The 17,879-nt window shown below is 34.2% G+C and overlaps 1 protein-coding gene across 1 annotated transcript in view; it reads right to left on the reverse strand.

Annotated features, from left to right (window-relative positions):
- The window catches only part of LAMA2 (laminin subunit alpha 2), a 621,613-nt gene that overhangs the window by 321,565 nt on the left and 282,169 nt on the right, over window positions 1-17,879 (reverse strand). Inside the window, exons 10-12 of the mRNA XM_017533228.2 lie at window positions 15,638-15,798; window positions 7,222-7,362; window positions 4,401-4,574 (exon numbers count right to left, since the gene is read on the reverse strand). Coding sequence (XP_017388717.1) covers window positions 4,401-4,574; window positions 7,222-7,362; window positions 15,638-15,798 — 476 coding nt within the window. The remainder of the gene's footprint in view (window positions 1-4,400; window positions 4,575-7,221; window positions 7,363-15,637; window positions 15,799-17,879) is intronic.

Here is a 17,879-nt window from a genome sequence, read left to right on the forward strand (position 1 = left end):
CCAGAAAAGACCGAGTAAGAGAAGGAGATTCTCTATAGAATGCATTTTTCCCCAAGAGACAGCTTTGCAAGGTCATTTCAAAATATGTCAAATAAATATATTTTGGTATAAAATATTTTGATTTCTTTTAGGGCCTGCTATCTGTTATGTTATGTTATATTAGAGTGAGGTTGTAATTTGGTATTTTGTTGATATAAAGAGTCTGTCTAGTCAGTTTTAAATCTCTGTTTTAATGTTACTGTTGGTCTGTTGTGTCTAAACTCTAACGGGAGCAGGGTATAATGAGGAATGTGTAACCGTCCCTTCCCATGATTTTCAGGTTTCTTTGGGAATCCCTTAGCCAAGTGGCGGGCCATTCAGTCAGGGGGCTTAGAACTTAATTTTGGTTTACAAATTCAGTTTATTCTAGGCAACAAACCTTCTTCCTGATTCTACTGCATTGCCAAATCAGCCTTGATGGGATCTGATTTATGGAATAAAAAGATCAACCACAGTTGATTTATCCTATTTACTTTTATAGCCATGCCATTCTTTACTTGCATAATGATCTTCTTAACTAACCCATTTAATCCAATATTTAAATAGGAGGAAGTTATGGATGGGGAGAAGGGATGTGAATTCCACTTTTGAATAATTTGGAGGACTATGGAGCAAAGAAGTCGCAAATACAAAATATGCTGCTCAAAGGAGAGTGGAACATATTTGTTAGTGAGTTTTTGATTTTTTTTAAAGCAATACAGAATTCGTCTTTCAACTCACACAAATCCAACTCAATGGGCATTTCTGAGCAACCTAATCAAAACAATTTCTTAGAATTTTGTTTGTTTGTGTTAAGCATGTAGCATCAATTACAAAATACTTGTTGAGCTCCTTTTATGTGATAAGATCTACCCTGTCCTATAAATCTCAAATATCAATTTCCTTCTTTAAATCTACAGCTTTAATTTGAGATCTGTGAAGTAGAACTGAAAGTCAAGAAAGAACAACAAAAGAGTTTACCAGAGATTACTTTTAGAATCCAGATACTATTGTATCAGCAGACTCTCCTAATGTGCATCTTAAACTAGGCTATAGGTATTCTTGACAACTACATGAAAAAATTTAAAGGCTTCTCTAAGCTAGAAACAGAAAGACAGCATAATGCTGTAGAAAATAAGCATGTTTTGGTAAAGAACAAATCACATAAGTTTAATAATGTTCAGAGACAGAATTTCAAACCTTAATAGTAATGCAGGAGCAGTAGACAAGCCAAGCTAGCTTCTCTCAGAACTTTACAGATGCAAAGAGAATTGCTTTTGGAAGCTGCCTTAGCTATTTCAGACCACTAGGGTAACCTTAAGTAAATGACTGTTTCAATGTTCCAGTAGCACTTAGTTTAGTAAGGCAGTAAATTATCCCAACTCTGAAATTCCCAAACTGCTTCTAAATAGCTCTAGCCTGTAGCAAACCAGCAGGATTCTTTGTCCTCTAGCTCTTTCCACTGCTGCCTGGTTGCTTAAACAAATGCCCTAAAACCAAGCATTAACATTTGCCAAGCATTTTGAAAATGAAATGTACCTAAGACAGCCCTGTGGGTGCCTGATTTAATTCTCTTTGACTGTCTAGAATAAGGCAAGAAAATTAACACTTGATTGTGCCAATTGTGCCAAATATTCACTGGTACACAGGGGAAAAAATTGACGAATAATTCTTAGTTGAGAATTGTGAGAATTTAAAAAACGGAAAGTATAAAAACATGCTAAGTTTCTCTAGGGCTCATCCATTATCCACACATACACTTATAATCACTTATTTATACTTCATTACTCCAAAGGAGTAAAACTGTGAAAAATATTTCACAGGATACAAAGTACTCCTTTGTTATTCTTGAGTTTTATTACAACCAGGCAGACATCGATGTTAGCAAAAGTGTGTCCCATGTAAGCACACTTTTATTATTTGGGATTAGGCTCCTAAAAAAAAAGGAATAATAGCCTGTGGCATCTCCATTATAAGAGATCATGCACAGCATATTTCCCTTCTGTTAGAAGAAACTTATAAGCAAGCAACTTGGAAAATGTTTGAAAGTTTTTATATAAATATTGAGGAACAGCTAATAGCATCCCATATTTTTTTTTTTCTAATTAGGAAATAACACTAAAAAAGCAGAGGAAGGATTATGTACCACAGTCTCCTGGTAATGGATATAAATAAAATTCAATATTTAAGTAGACACACTTCTATCTTGATATGCTATTTCTGTCAGATTCTGGCAATGGTTCTGATTCTAACAGCAATTACTGGTAAAACATTTAGCCACCACTATTTAGAAAAGTGGCTTTATTGAATTTACAAACAAGGCCCTACAATTTTCCATTTCCTTAGCAAGATAGTAAATCAACCAAGCTCAGCATGTCATCATGACTATAATTTACGTGATGTGACTTGACAGTTAAGATGTACTGTGGTAATTTCTAAGAGCTTGCAGTATTATTGTAGTATCAAAAATTTATATGGTTCAGTTATTAAGGCAAATTGTTTCATTCATACCGAGATGCCTGACAGTAAACCACCAAGGGCTTCCACATTACATTAAAAAATGTCCTCCATATTCAAACGATTTGCACACCCTGTTACCGTTATTTTATTCACTTAATGGAAACTGGAGCACAGGCAGGAACAGCGTTTTGCTGTGAAAATGATTGGTAGGGGAATATAAAGCGCTTCATTGTGGCTTATAAGAAAGAAACAGTTCAGCCAGGATAAGCGAAGTTATCTTCAGGAACCGACAACTACTAATGGGATGTCCAAATTCTTTGTTCTGATTCTATCAAATATTCCATTTGCTTGCTTTCCTTCTGTCAGTTTGATTGTCAGCCAACAGAAAGAAAATGCATATGGCCAAAGAAGAAAGGATGGAAAATATGGTAAAGAATATTTTTATTATAAGCTACTTTAAATAAGCTTTGCCATCATATGAGACATACAACCTCTGAAATTCATCCAATTTTGACCTAAAACTCTTCTTGGAGCTCCTCAGAATGTTTTGTTTTGTTTTTTAATTGACAGTATATTTTTATTTTTATTTTCTGGCAATTCTAAGCAGTAGAAATTCAAGTCTTATGTGCTATTTTGTTTTTTAGGGGACTACTGGAGTTTCCTAAATAGAATAGGATAAAATGACTTCTTCCTGTAAAGGGCCTTGCAAATAAAAGTTTAATTAGATTTTTTTTACAGCTATTGAATTTTATACAACATATGCTGTCTCTTAAAATACAAGTTCATTGAAAATGTGTTTTAGACATTTACACATTTTTTTGTAATAGCCTTTAGGAGCCTGTTAAAAATAAGAAACTGGCCATGAGTTAAAAATGTTTCAGTCAGCCAACACCACCAATTCCTATTCACTGAGTAGCATATGAGATACTAAGTTTTTCTATTTCAATACTCACATGACATGCAAGAAAACCATGGACTATAAATATACTTTTATTTGTTTAATCAATGATGAGTTCTTCATAAGGAATGCTATATTTTTAAGGTGTAAACTAGGCTTAAACAGCATCAATTCATGAAGAAATTTTTCCATCACAGCCTCTGGAGTGATCAGTTATTTAAACTATCAGCTGAGAAAGTATTAACTTTCACAGAACAAGCAAGTATTCACATTTATAAATAAGCCACCAAATTTTGTTTCCAACAAAGTATCAGGCGAGATAAAACAAAATTCTAAACCCCATTATATCTATCTAGATAGATTTAATCCACAATAGAAAAAAAATCGGCCTATATTTCTGAGGCTGCTACATTTGTTTATCTGTGTATGTTTTTACATATGTGTGGGCTTTAAAACAAACATGTGCTTCCAATCTGGCACTTTCAGGGTAGTTCTGTCTGAGCTCCAGGAAATATGTTATTTGCATAAGCCTCGTGGCAAGCATTTAATTAGTTATGTAATACATTTCTTTTTCCAATTAACATTCATATCAGGTAGAAGGAAAAGTAAATCTCTTGAGTATCAATTTTGAAATGAAATAGAAACAGATGAGAAAACTTCAGTAAGTATCCCACCACAGACAAATCCAGAAAACAACTCTTTCCACATAAACACAACACAGTTTCTTCCAATAGCTATAATCTGCTTTATGAAAATACCCTAGAGGCTTCATTAATTTATTTGCCCATTCAAAAAGTTTACACAGAACATCAACTCTACAAAGTTGCATACTAGGGATGCCCTGGCTGATTAAGATCTTGTGTAACATTGGGGAAACGCCCAGCTCCACGTGATGTAGCTGGCTCTGGCAATCCAATACAGTGTGTAATTTGATTTCATCTTTCTTCAAATGAATTACCAACTAAAACTCATTCTCACGATCAGTAAGTTAAAGCAGAATAGCGGGAAGCAAGCGTGGACTTACTTTGTTTCCCAGATAGGGAGCCGGTGCGCTCCAGTAGTAGCCGTGCGGCAGGGCTTGCCGGGCCTCCGCGTTACTGATGCTGATCTGCTGGGGCGAGTCCGAGTCGTCCCGCCGGGGAGCCACCCGAATGCGGCCAGAAAGGTCAGTCAGATACCAGCCACTCATATCTTGTATCTTAGAGAAAACACACAGTCATCATTAATTTTAAAAAACCAGCCAAACAAACAAAAAAAACCTATCAGCTTTGCTCTTTCCTATTCCTGGCCATGTCCGCTTTTGGAAATTAACAAAAAATAAAAACAAACAAACAAAAACTATGAATATTTAGAAAAAACATGCTGGGTTATGGTGGCTCACACCTGTAATCTTGGCACTTTGGGAGGTCGAGGCAGGCAGATCACTTGAGGTCATGAGTTTGAAACAAGCCTGGCCAATATAGTGAAACCCGTCTCTACTAAAAATACAAAAGGATCAGCCGGGTGTGGTGGTGCGCGCCTGTAATCCCAGCTACTTGGGAGGCTGAGGCAGGAGAACTGCTTGAATCTGGGAGGTGGAGGCTGCAGTAAGCAGAGATCTTGCCACCGCACTCCTGCCTGGGCAACAGAACAAGACTCCATCAAAACAAAACAAAACAAAACAAAACTCAAAAAATCATGAGCGTTATGAATATCATTAGATATACGTGTTCACTTAGGTTTCCATTGCTTATTTTTTTTTCCTTGATGTTTCTAGGAGTTTCCAAGGTATTTTATAACAATCTGTTCTCATTAAACCTATGCTTTTTAAAAAATGTGGTTCCAAATATCGCTTTCTTAAAAATAGAAATTCACTCAAAGTCATACAATGGTTGTAACACACACTTAAACAGTTGGCCTTTCAGTTCCATATTTTTCACTCCACCAGTAATTTCTTATTGCTCTTAGAAAAAAAAGACTTGAAAAAGTGTTGCATATGTATTAGTAATGCAGAGGAAAAAGAGAAACTATGTAAGTACCTGAAAGGTGGTTTTTCATTCAGTATTTCCACCCCTCCCACTTTTTAAAATTTCTACTTTGAGGCATAAGGCTATTTGAACCCAACAGCTTGTTGCTATGACAGCATCTCGCAATACTGTATGCATTCCTTCAAATAGGGTCCGAAGTGCTGTGGGGACCCACAGCTTAGATCCCTGGCCCAGAAATGGAAGGAACCTTAAAGGAGGAATCAGAAAATGCATAAAGATTTGTTTTTACATCTCTATGCTCCAGCCAAGGTCAGGCCTACAGCTACACTTCTAATTTAAAGCAACCTCCCTAGTCAGGACAAAACACTGATTACTAAGGGCTTAGGCTACCAGCTACCAGGAACCTACCAGACATGCATGAGCTGCTTCATGTTGTGGGTAATGGGAAGAAGAATGCTATGGGTGGCACTATGTGGCTGAAATGTTTAAAAAATTTTCTTCATAGATTATTTGACTCTGCTTATCCCAAGCTGTGAAATCACTGAGATTCCCTTGGTCAAACAAGAAATAGAATCCAGGTACAACCTGTTGACCTCCTGGACAATAAGTAATATATTCCATGCTCTTCTGCCCTTCTAACATCACCCTTGAGGCATTCTAAGACAGCTGAGTGGGATTCTGTGTCTCTAGCATCTGATGATCAAAGCTTGAGTACCAGCTCTGTCCCTTGGCTGGCTATGAAACTGCGCTCTATCAGTGGAGCAGTCTGGAGGGTGGGGTGGGACTTTATAAACAAAATGAGGAAGTTAGACTAGATGTCCATTTGTGGTTGATTCTTTGAAGTCTGCCCTGAAAGCAATATATTTGATAAACTATAGATAATATCTCATATTAGGCCTGACTTAAAAGCACTGCAGACAGAGAAAATATGAGATAGCTCTGTTCAGGATTAGTTTGCTGATTAAAGTTGAAAGGAAGAAGTGTTTAGGTAATAGTTTATCTAAATAGTAGTCTTTATAAAACACAACACTGATTATGTCAGTCCTCGGTTTAAAATTCTTCAATGACACTCCAAGTAAAAGATCTCAAATTCTTACCATATTTAACTCTATATGTTCTAGTTTCTCATTCCCCCTCTAGGCTTCTCTCTCTCCAGTCCATTTCCTACCATTCTGCACTCTTAAGTCCAGCCATATAGGCTGCATGAAATTCCCAGAAGTCCCATTTTTCTTTGACAATCTTCTGTAGGGAGACAAAATGCTCTCTGTATAGAGTTGAAAAGGCAGTGGGTAGCGTAGGCAGTGAAAGTAGAAAGGTAAACACATTTACGTTAAAGAAACAAAATTTTAGTTGCAATTAAATAGTTTAAGTAGTAATTTTTCAAACCAACTGTGAATGAAGGTATTGCTTATATTTAATGTCCCCTTTTAATAATGAAATAGTCTAGGCAACATCAAATAGTAACTAAGCTGGTGGATAATATGTATTATGTATATAGATGATAAAGCGTTTTTCTCAACTTGTATACAAAAATACCGGTAAATGGAAAATAAAATTCATATCACAATGTCATGTTTTCTCTGTTAAATCATGCACTCTTGGAGTTGAAACTTTAATTGCGTTATTGTTTCATACAGTAATCATGGAAACTGAAAAGACTATGCCTACCTAGTCTAAGAAATTCCAGCAGTGTTACAAATACAACCTCAAAGGCTTTCAGTAAAAATACACAAAAGTATTTGAATACAATTTCATTATTTCTTCATGGAAATTTATGTAGAAGTTCACTATCAGAAAAAAAAAATTCCACAAAAGAACAATGACAGCAACAAAAAAGGCCGATGGACAAGCAAACAGAACCAAATGGTGCTTGCTTACTTTGCCGTAGGTCCAGTAGGAACTCTGGCATCTGTTTGAAACCCCTGAGCAGAAACACTCATCACAGCCTTTCCAGTTATCCTCTTGCAAATTGAAGAAGCCAGGTTTGCAACGGCTACAGTCTCCTCCTTCAACATTCTCCTGCAAATAAAGAGACGTGTCAGCAACACAGGTATCTTTCAAATTTATGAGCTCTGTTCATGTCTGCATAAAGGAAATATTAACTGTACATTCTTCATTTTACCCTCTCAACTAAAGTATAAATATTTTTAAAAATCTGCTCCAAAGCTGTATCCTCTCTAACTATACTGGTGAGAAAGATTATTGGATGCAAATCTACTCTTGTAAAAGTGACTGTTTTGATCTCCATGTATATTAAGAGTGCAGAGTAAATGTCATGATACATACCTGTGCAGGAATACATTCGATTTAGTAAAGTGGGGTCAGCTAGGCTCACTGTTCTGTTATTGAGCTACTTCATTTAAAGTTCACTGTTCTGTTACTGAGCTACTTCATTTAATTTTCTGGTAAAAATTAAAGACATTAAGACATCGATATATAATAGAACATTGATATTATGCCAGTTAGAAATACTTTTCACATTTCAGATTAAAAATATGTATACTTGAGGCAAGCATAGGAACTTGACAGGTAGAGAAACTGGGATAAAGATCAGATAAAGTAGAAAAGTAGCAAAGTTTTCCCCTGGTTTACTTTCATAGTGTTTCCTATAACACATCGGTACAGTTAGTCACATAGTGATATTATGGGAAAGATCTATTCTCATTCTGTGACTGCTCTCCACCGGATTGGTTTCATTCATTCTAATCTCAGTATACTGAAAAATTGTTTGTCTATAGTTGAGCCTAAAAAGTGGACTCGGGCCAGTGAAAGCTGACCATATAATGAAAAACTGCGAAAGATGTAATCTCTCAATTTAAAGAACAGTTGATCTTGACTAATACTTCTAAATGAAGGCGTCCTGCTTTCCAGGAAACAGATTTGCAATATTCCCCACATGTGCATTTTCTCTACATTTTCCCTCTTCCTTGAATTCCTGTATTAGCAATTCTGAAGCTTTTAAAAAAATTCCCTTGCACCACTAATTTCTCTCTCAATGACGTTTTCATTTTTTATACATTGCTCTATCACAACTACAAAAAAGCGTTGTTCAAAGATTGTTCTCTCTAGCTATCTGCTGTAATCTATTCAAAGGTAGAAATTCTGTCTTACTTATCTTTATAGTCTGAGAAAATAACATGGTTCCTGGTACAGCAGTGAGCACTAGCTTCATAAAATTTATTAAGTTTAAATAAATCTCTTGGCAGTCAGGTTTTTCATGCATAGAAAAGTTTTATACACATAGTATAAGCTTAATAAAAACATCTTTAAACAAATCCAGATTGAGCAGAAGATAGCGATGATAAAATCTGAGAACATATAAGGAAAACCAGAAGAGAAGAGAAAAAATGGCATGAAGAAATAAGGAGAAATTTTAAAAAATAAACAAAGAGGTCCTCCTTATATCTAAGAGAATAATTTATTTTAAATTAACTTTTTGATACTGAATTTCAATGACTCATTTACAGACTCAACCACTTCTATGTGGGAACCTTAAGAAGTGCTGCCCTAAGATTTTTGCCAGCTTACTTTTTAAGGCAGATTTCAAACATTTTGAAATGATAGATATCAGCAAAACTAATCAAACTAATTTCAGACTTATAGTGACAAATAAATCCCCAAAGCACTGGAGTTGAGAGCATCTTCAAAAAGAGTATAAAGCCAAGAAAGATGAAACATGTCTGTAATTATGATTTAGCTTATTCCGTTGAGGACACAGTACAGCTGTTCTGTACACTGTGTTCCTATGTGCTTGGTCTAATCTACTTTTCATTTACTCTAATTTGAAAGCTTACAATACCACTATTCTGAGATTCAGACTAAGTCCAACAATTAGAAATTTGTAGACATTAGTTACATTTTCCTTAGCTCCATTTTAGCCTGGTAAAATTACCTTGAAAAAATATGATGAAATAATTTCATATTCAATTTTATTTAACAACCCAAGGCAAGACATTAGGGTCAGAATTCTAGGCACTATGAAGATAAATAGTCAAGACCTCTGTCTTTAAAAGCCAATATCTAGTTGGATAAAAACATATACTCACAATAAGCTATCATGCAAGGTGGAATATGGTAAATGCATCTGAGAAATAAATTAAATTATGGAAACAGAGGAGAAAGCACCAATTTCTTCTATAAGACTTAAGGAGGCATTACAACAGGAGTGGAGTTTGACCTAAACCTTGAAGCATGGTTTAAAAATTGAACTTGTGGACAGAGACAGAACGAGAGACCCATGTTAGCAAAGACATTGGGAACAAAAATTCAATTTAAAAGTTGGAGGTTCATTCATCATTTATTTTTCAAGACAAATATGCAAGTTGAGCATCCCTACTCAAAATTTTGAAAGGTTTCAAAATTTGAAACTTTGAAGGCACCTATATGATGCTCAAAAGGAATGCTCATTGAAGCATTTCAGATTTTGGATTTTCTGATTAGGAATGATCAGCCAGTATGTATGCTGCAAATATGCCAAAATCCAAAAAAATCCAAAATCTGAAATATACAATGAGAACACATGGACACAGGGAGAGGAGCATCACAAACTAGGGGCTGTCGGGGGAAAATAGGGGAGGCACAGTGGGAGGAGGGGAGTTGGGGAGAGATAGCATGGGGAGAAATGCCAGATATAGGTGATGGTGAGGAAGGCAGCAAATCACACTACCACGTGTGTGCCTATGCAACAATCCTGCATGTTCTTCACATGTACCCCAAAACCTAAAATGTAATTTAAAAAAAAAAGGCCAGGGGGATCACATATCAAGGATAAGGGGTTCTTAAGACAAAAAACTGACTTAGCTGGATTCTTGCTATAACCATGCTAGGCTTGTGGACAAGGCTCAAAGATGAAGCCTCATCTGAAAGAGGACTCAGAGAAGCCTTTGCAAAGTTCGGTCAAAGAGAGTCTGTCATTGTAAAAAATTGACTGACATAATACTATTTGAACTGTAGCTGCTTCAAGAGATAAATTCCTGCATGAATCTTTTATGCCAAAAATTCTACATCTGTAATTTAGATTCAGGATTAAATGTATACATTGAAGGGCATTTGTAAAAATGCCCAGGAATCAAGTCTGCAGGTTAATGAGGTGGGCATTCCTGTACACAAATGAAAAAGAAGAGGGAAATCCAAAACCAATAAAAATGTTAACACACCATAAAAATCCTTTCAGAGAAATGGAAAGTTATCTCTACTTGCAAAAAGCAATATAGACAACAACAAAAAGTAACCCAGTAGGTATTTATGGTTATACTCTATATTTGTATAGGGCTTCAATGTTATAATTATACCTATTGAGAGTTAGGCAGAAAAGATGCAATAACACCATTTCCTAAATTATAAAATAGAATCAGAAAGGTGAAGTGACTGCCAAAGCTTCACAAGATTTTAGTTCTCTTCCTTCCTTCTTTTTTATGTATGAGTCATTGTGTTATCTTCTTAACTGTGCAATGATAAAGAAAATGTACAGGGTCTGTAGCATCACCAGAGGTAAGAACAGACATAAAACAGAGTAACTAATTATGAGATTATAAAAGAAAAAGATATGAAAAGTGATTGTGCCATGAGAATGATATGATTGGGGAATGCAGGGCAGCTTTCCTGAGAAAGTTGAAGTTAAGCCAAGCCATTAAAAATGCCTGGCTAAGCAAAGGAATAAATAGGGCTAGAAGTGAGGTTTCACAAGCAATCTGAATAGAACCTATAAAATTCCACATGCTACAAAGAACTAAGTGACTCAAGGAATTGAAGCAAAGCTGGAAAACAGTGACTGAAACTCAAGAACATTCTGGAGAGGTAAGCCAAGACCAGAATCATATAGTCTCATGGGCCTGTAAGGACTTTATGTAAAATGCAATGAAAACAAAGCAAAATAATATGAAAATGCAGACTTGGATTTCTAGTCTTCTACTTCACTATTTATCTTTGTATTATAAGACTTTGAAAAAAATAAAAGCACTTGTTACTACCTAAATCAAGGTCAATTTATATTATGTGTGAGAGTCTACAAACCAACTGGCTGCATAAATACTATGACACCAAACTGCAAAAGAGTGATTTTCTAGCACATGGTACTTGAAATAAACAAATACTGAGAGTCAGACAGCACTTATACTCAATGACTTGTCATATATCTGAGATTGACTTGCCTCTTATAACACACAAGAGAAAGAAATTTCAAAATTTTTAACAATGCAAAGATACTAGAAACGTTTTAGTATCTTGAGCTAGCAGTGTTTTCATATTTTGAAATATAATGATGATAATGTTCATTAATATCATTGTTGAAGAGAAAATCTTATGTGTAAAATGTAATAGTGTAGTTGATACTCTATGAGTCAGTTAGCATCTTGTTGACTTACTTCCCTATTTCAATTTATAGGTAATTTTTTTCAGGTCTATATTTCTGATTTTCTATCCTGTGGTTTCTCATCTCTTGTTTAACCCAACCATTGGATTTTTAATTTTAACGACTATATATATATTTTCATTTCTAGAAGTAAATTATATGTGTTTCTTTTCCAACCCTGGTTACTTTTGAATTTTAATATAGCATCTGTTTTATATTGTTTTTTCCTATTCCTTCTTTGTTTATTCTTCAATCTTCTAATCATGCTTTTACAATTGTACATTTTAAACATATTTCTATGATTTATGTGGTAAAAATATGACCACAGATTTTTATGAATATAACATTTCTTTCAGGCTATCCTTTCTGGTTCTTTGTGTACTAATATTCTTATTTTTGTGGCTACCGGTTTCCTTTTGTAGTTATTTTCCTTTTGTGTACTTTACTTGCTTTGTGATGAGATCATTTTCAGTTGAAGTTGTATTATTTTTCCTATGGGAATACCATTTCCTTGACTTGTTGAAGAATTCCAGCACATAAAGGTAGAATAAAAATGGATCCATTCCCATGTGGCACACAGGTTTGGGGATTTGGTCCCACACAAAGTAGTAGCTTTTACCTACTCAGAACCTCTAAAAGAAGAATTTTCTAGCTTCCTCTGTAGGCTTTCAGGAAAAATTGTCTATCTCCCATTTCACTGTCTGAAAGCATTTTTAGAGTCCCTGCTTCAGTGACTTCAGTTGCCATTTCCCTGTGTGGGTCCAAGTCCTAGTGAGGGCATTCAAACTCCAAACTTTAGCCCTGATCTTAGAACTCAGACTCGCCTCCCACCCCTCCCCCCATGACCCCAGTGGTCAGTTCAGCTTGAGCTCTTGCTTATGCTTAACTTAGATTTCCCTCTTTAGTCTGACATCTAGGAATTTCCCTTTCTTTCTTGAATGTAAATGTTTATAAATTTATTTGCTATGTTTATGTAGCATATCTGTGTTTTTAAAATAGCAAAAGTGGGAAAAGTGATGTCCATATCAGCTCAGTATGTCATTTTATCCGCAGGAAAAATAATACAGCCTCAACTGAAAATGCTGTCATCACAAAGCAGCAATTTAAAATTTATAATACCAAAAACAATTAAGCCCAAGACTTCCTAATGAAGCCCTTTTTAAAAACGCCTTCACACTTCAGTGAGATACTTCTTTCTGATAAAAAATTATTTAAATACTCACATGATATAGTATAAGACAATGAAGGTACAAATGTTTAAGATTAATATGCAGATGCATTTTGGAGATGAATACTTATATACACATTATTTCACATATGATTTATATTATTTCTATTTACAGATAAATATTTACAGTTATTAACTTTGATATAAATATATGGACACTTATGTATATATTCTTCCCATTCTGTCAAAACTCTGTCATTTGATTTGAATTTATATCTCCAATATTTTAGTCTGTCAATAAAATTTTGCTTCTTAAACAGCATTTTGATCCATGCTGTTTTTAACAATCAGTTGACATATCTATGTCAAATCATATTTTTATGAAACAGTATGAACTATCATACTGTTAGTATGATAGTTTCTTTCTTGAATGTAAATGTTTATAAATTTATTTGCTATGTTTATGCTCTATTTATTTTTTCCTATTCCTTCTTTGTTTATCTTCAGTCTTCTAATCACGCTTTTATAATTGTACATTTTAAATGGTATGAACTATCATACTGTTTCTTATTAGTGTATTTCTCTCTACACTAATAAGTGTTTTTTCAGTATATAAGTTGTATGCATATTTTGTTAAAATGCTGGGTTATTTCTTACTTTTTAAAAAGAGACTGTAGGTACTTAATTGTAGTACATTGCATGCACATTTTGATATAATTCATCATGCCATATTGTGATATTATTGTGATGTGATATAATTTTTTGATATGTCGTGTTATATACATATAATTCGTGATTTTTATAATTATGTAGACTGTTTCATGAAACCTACTTTCTGCAAGTTTTTAATCCTAAAACAATTTAATTTACAAGAACTTACAGTTTTCTATTTAAGATGTCACATGGTTGGAAGCCATTTATTTTAATGATGCTATTTACTTAATTTTTCATTCTCTTTTATAATTTCTTAATTGCTGTTTATTGTTGCATTTTAATTGTCTGTGTAGAGCTTCAAGTGTCTTCACAGGAGGCATTTTTCTTATTAGGATTATAATCATTCTTGGTACAATATTGAGCTCGGCTGAGAGCAGGCACTGAGTAGCTCAAGGGGCTTTCCCTTGGAGCCCTGCTAATCACTACAGCTCTCTTGCTCTAGCCTTTCTCACTATATTTACCGAAGAAAATGAACTTGCTTGTTATTCCCTTTCCTTGCAAATACCAGACATCACCATTGTATGAGTGGTAGGTATATAAAAACACTTCTTTTTCTTCCCTGCTTGATTTTCTGTATTCTAGAAACTCAGGAGATTTCTTTTCCATTTTAAGCTTAGCTTTGCCTGTCCTTTATTTGAGTGAGTGGTAAAGGTTAGAGATTTCTGTGGAGTTTTGAAAATAGAATAAAGCACACACAAGATGTGTTTTGATAAATACTAGAGAAGATGCACTAAGAGCCTGCAGGATTGCCCACAAAGGCGTACAAGATGGAGAGGGGAGGTGTCCTTAAGCAAGCAATCACTCACACACTGCTACACAATCTGGGTCAACATGAGCAATTTTCATTTCAGATAATTTTGGAATGAAATGTAATAGATCTAGAAAATTTACTATATTCCAGGACATGGCAACTTTTTACTATGGGCTTGTGGACTTTTCTGCTTACTGTGTCCACAGGAGTATTATTGTTTCAGTAGTTCAAAATGGGTGCCTAAATTGCCCCTGATGTAACATATACCTATTACGTAACTATTATTATATTTAGCTTGTTATTTCTTGGGACATTCTTGTCCCAATTCGTACACACTTCATTAAAACAAATATTTGCTATTCTTATTACGGCCTAAATGTTGTATATGTACATAGGGTCACATGTATCAAATCTAACTGTATAATATTTTATAGCTGCCTAGAGAAGATGAATAGGCTAATAAAAATATTTTAATAGGGCCCCATCTTTAATTGAAAACAAAGAAAAAAAGTAGTAACTTTCATTGTTACATTAGTATAGTATGCTAACTTTTTCAAAGAGTGGTTCATTCTCTCAGCTAATGTAGTTATGCACTGTCTGATCAGAATGTTACAGAGCTCATTACTGTAGATAAGTAAATCAATTTTTTCCTTTTTAACTTGTGCCTGCCTCTGTGTTTCTCAATGTTTATAAATTGCAGGTGTAATGCATCCCTTGGTGTTAAAATGATGTGTTATTAACATGTACAACAAATAAAATTGCATTTCTAAAATTACTCTTGGAAGAAAACATTGAGCCTTTAATCAATTCCATTAGGGCTTCTTACCTTTTTGATAATTAAACAGAAAAATTTGAATATATTGAGTATTTTAAGACTTACCTGGGTTCAAACTTCAGAAGATTATTTAAAAATTCAGAATAAAACCCTTGACAGAATTCATTTCTGAATTAGATGCAAAGGTATAACAGATTTGAATGCACTTTAGTTTTAAAGGGTTGCTATTTCTGCCATATATTTTTAAATTAACACTGGTTGGGCAATGGGTTGAAAGTGTTTCTGTTATAAAATAACATAGGCTTTAAACATGGTTTATTCTCTGTGCGTTTGCAGGCTTGTAGATAAGTGCCTTATAAACATCTGGCTACAGTGAACCTAGTAGGCATTTAAAGACATTTATAGGGTCACCACATGTAGAATAGATAGTGGATACTTCCTGAAGTCACTATAATTGCTGAATGCCAAGGAAATTAACAGAGAAACCAAGAAAAATAACCTTCTATATTGACAGTGGGACATCAATAAACAATATACCTTGCAGTTACAGGGGCCAAAACAAGGGTCTTCATTTTTGCTCCCTAAGCCACTGCAGTTACAGGCTTTGCAGTCTGGGTAGCCAGTGTAGCCCCTGGCACAGCGATCACAGCTCACACCTCTAAAACCAGTTTTGCAATGACAGGATCCAGGTGCCAGACCTAAAGAAAGATGAGCCACATATCAACATATTGAAAACAAATGCATAATTTAGTTCTTAAAGTTTTAGTGATAGTAACCTTTAAAAGGATATTTTGACACAAAAATAGACTTTTGATATACATCAATAAAGAAAAATTAACACCAAGGGGTATAGGGTTTAATTGAAAGCTTTCTATGATTTGGTGAATGTGGCATCTTCTAATTGTCAGTACAAATATTAAAAATGTAAACAAGAAAGATGAAGTCCCAAAGCATCTACCAAACTATGGCTATAGAAAACAATGATTAAAGAGTAATTTCCACAACTGCTAATGCTGATGACACTACAGACAGAAGAATAAGCAGTAACTAATGCAAAACTAGTGGCTCATGAAACACGCCTGCCCTACCAGACTATCACAGGTGCAAAGTAGCTTTCAGAATAAAGATATACGACTTAAAACAACAATTTAACAATGGTAATCTAAGAACATGGCCACTAACAGTATTGCTAAAGAAAATAAAGGTATTCATGGGAACTGATATTTTGGGGATAAGAAGCAATAGATGAGAGAAATGAAAACAGTTTAAATTTGCTTTTTTTTTTTAACACTGAGAAATACAAAAGACAATGTTTATTCATGTCTTTGATTAGAAAAATAGAAAGAATGCAGGATAAATGAATACAACTAACAGATCTTTAAAAGCTGAAGAAAGATGAAAGCATATCAATAATATATAGTCCATCAGAACAAAGAAAGGAGAGAAAAAAAGGCAAGGAAACGTTATGGAGAGAAAGCAGAAAGCAGAATGACAGAAATAGTGTCAGACATGCATACTAAATACATATGAATGAATTAAGCAGTCTTACTGTTCCTATTAAAAACATAAATGTAATCTGCAAGAGAGATATATGAAATGAACAGGAATATTACAAATAAAAGAAAATGAATATGTGTCAAGAAAGCATATGGAAAAGAAAAAAGTTGTAAAATATTAATAAGGGTCAAAGTAGAACTCAGATTAAGTAGGTTCAACAAGACAAACTCTCATTTCATATTGATAAAAATACAATAAAAACATGATTTCAATTATTATGCTTATGCTTCCAATAAGCACTAATTATCAGTATAAAAATATGTAGACAACAAAAGATATTGGAAATAAAAAGTTTAAAAGTCAATGGCTGAAAAGTGTACTAACTTACTCATCTTAAATATTTACAGATGAAGTAAGAAAAAACAGAAGATTTGAATAATCTAATGATCTCAAATTACATGTGATGTGATATATAACTATAAATATTTACCATAGTTTATGATTGACTATTCTATAAAAATTGTTCAGTTATTAAAGCAGAAATTATCTAAGGCTTCTTTTCTTAATATAAATTACTACTTTTAGATGTATATCAAATGCCACAAAAATTAGTATTAAATTAATTCTGAATATCAAACATAACGAGAGTATTTTATGAAAAATTCAACCATTCTAAAAATTAATGCCTAAATATTTCTCTTTAATAACTCTTGGGTTAAAGAGAAAATCAAGACTTTGATTAAAAATCGAATAGCTATCTAGGTAGAATATAATAGCAGTAAAGAAGGAACTTAATGTTTATCAGGCATGGAAAAACTGCAGCCAAAAGCAAATTTATAGGCTTAAATAGTCCACTGTTTTTAAAAATACAAATATATTAAATTTTAATTCATATAAGTGTAAAAGAGAAAATATAAACACCACAGGAAATAAAGAGATATGAAAAAGAAAAAGAAAAGCAAGCAAAACGAAACCTTAAACAAAGCTAATCAAGGCTATTAAAAGAGGACAAATTATCAAAGAACTACAACAAAAATGTTTTAATGCTAGTTCATTTTTTAAAATTATACTTAAGTTCTGGGATATGTTTGCAGAACATGGAATATGCAGGTTTGTTACATAGGTATAAACGTGCCATGGTGGTTTGCTGCACCCATCAACCCATCATCGACATTTGGTATTTCTCCTAATGCCATCCCTCCCCTAGTCCCCATCCCCTGACAGGCCCTGGTGTGTGATGCTCCCCTCCCTGTGTCCACGTGTACTCATTGTTCGACTCTCA

Source organism: Cebus imitator, unplaced genomic scaffold (genome assembly GCF_001604975.1).
Source record: "Cebus imitator isolate Cc_AM_T3 unplaced genomic scaffold, Cebus_imitator-1.0 Scaffold81, whole genome shotgun sequence".
Lineage (NCBI taxonomy): Eukaryota > Metazoa > Chordata > Mammalia > Primates > Cebidae > Cebus > Cebus imitator.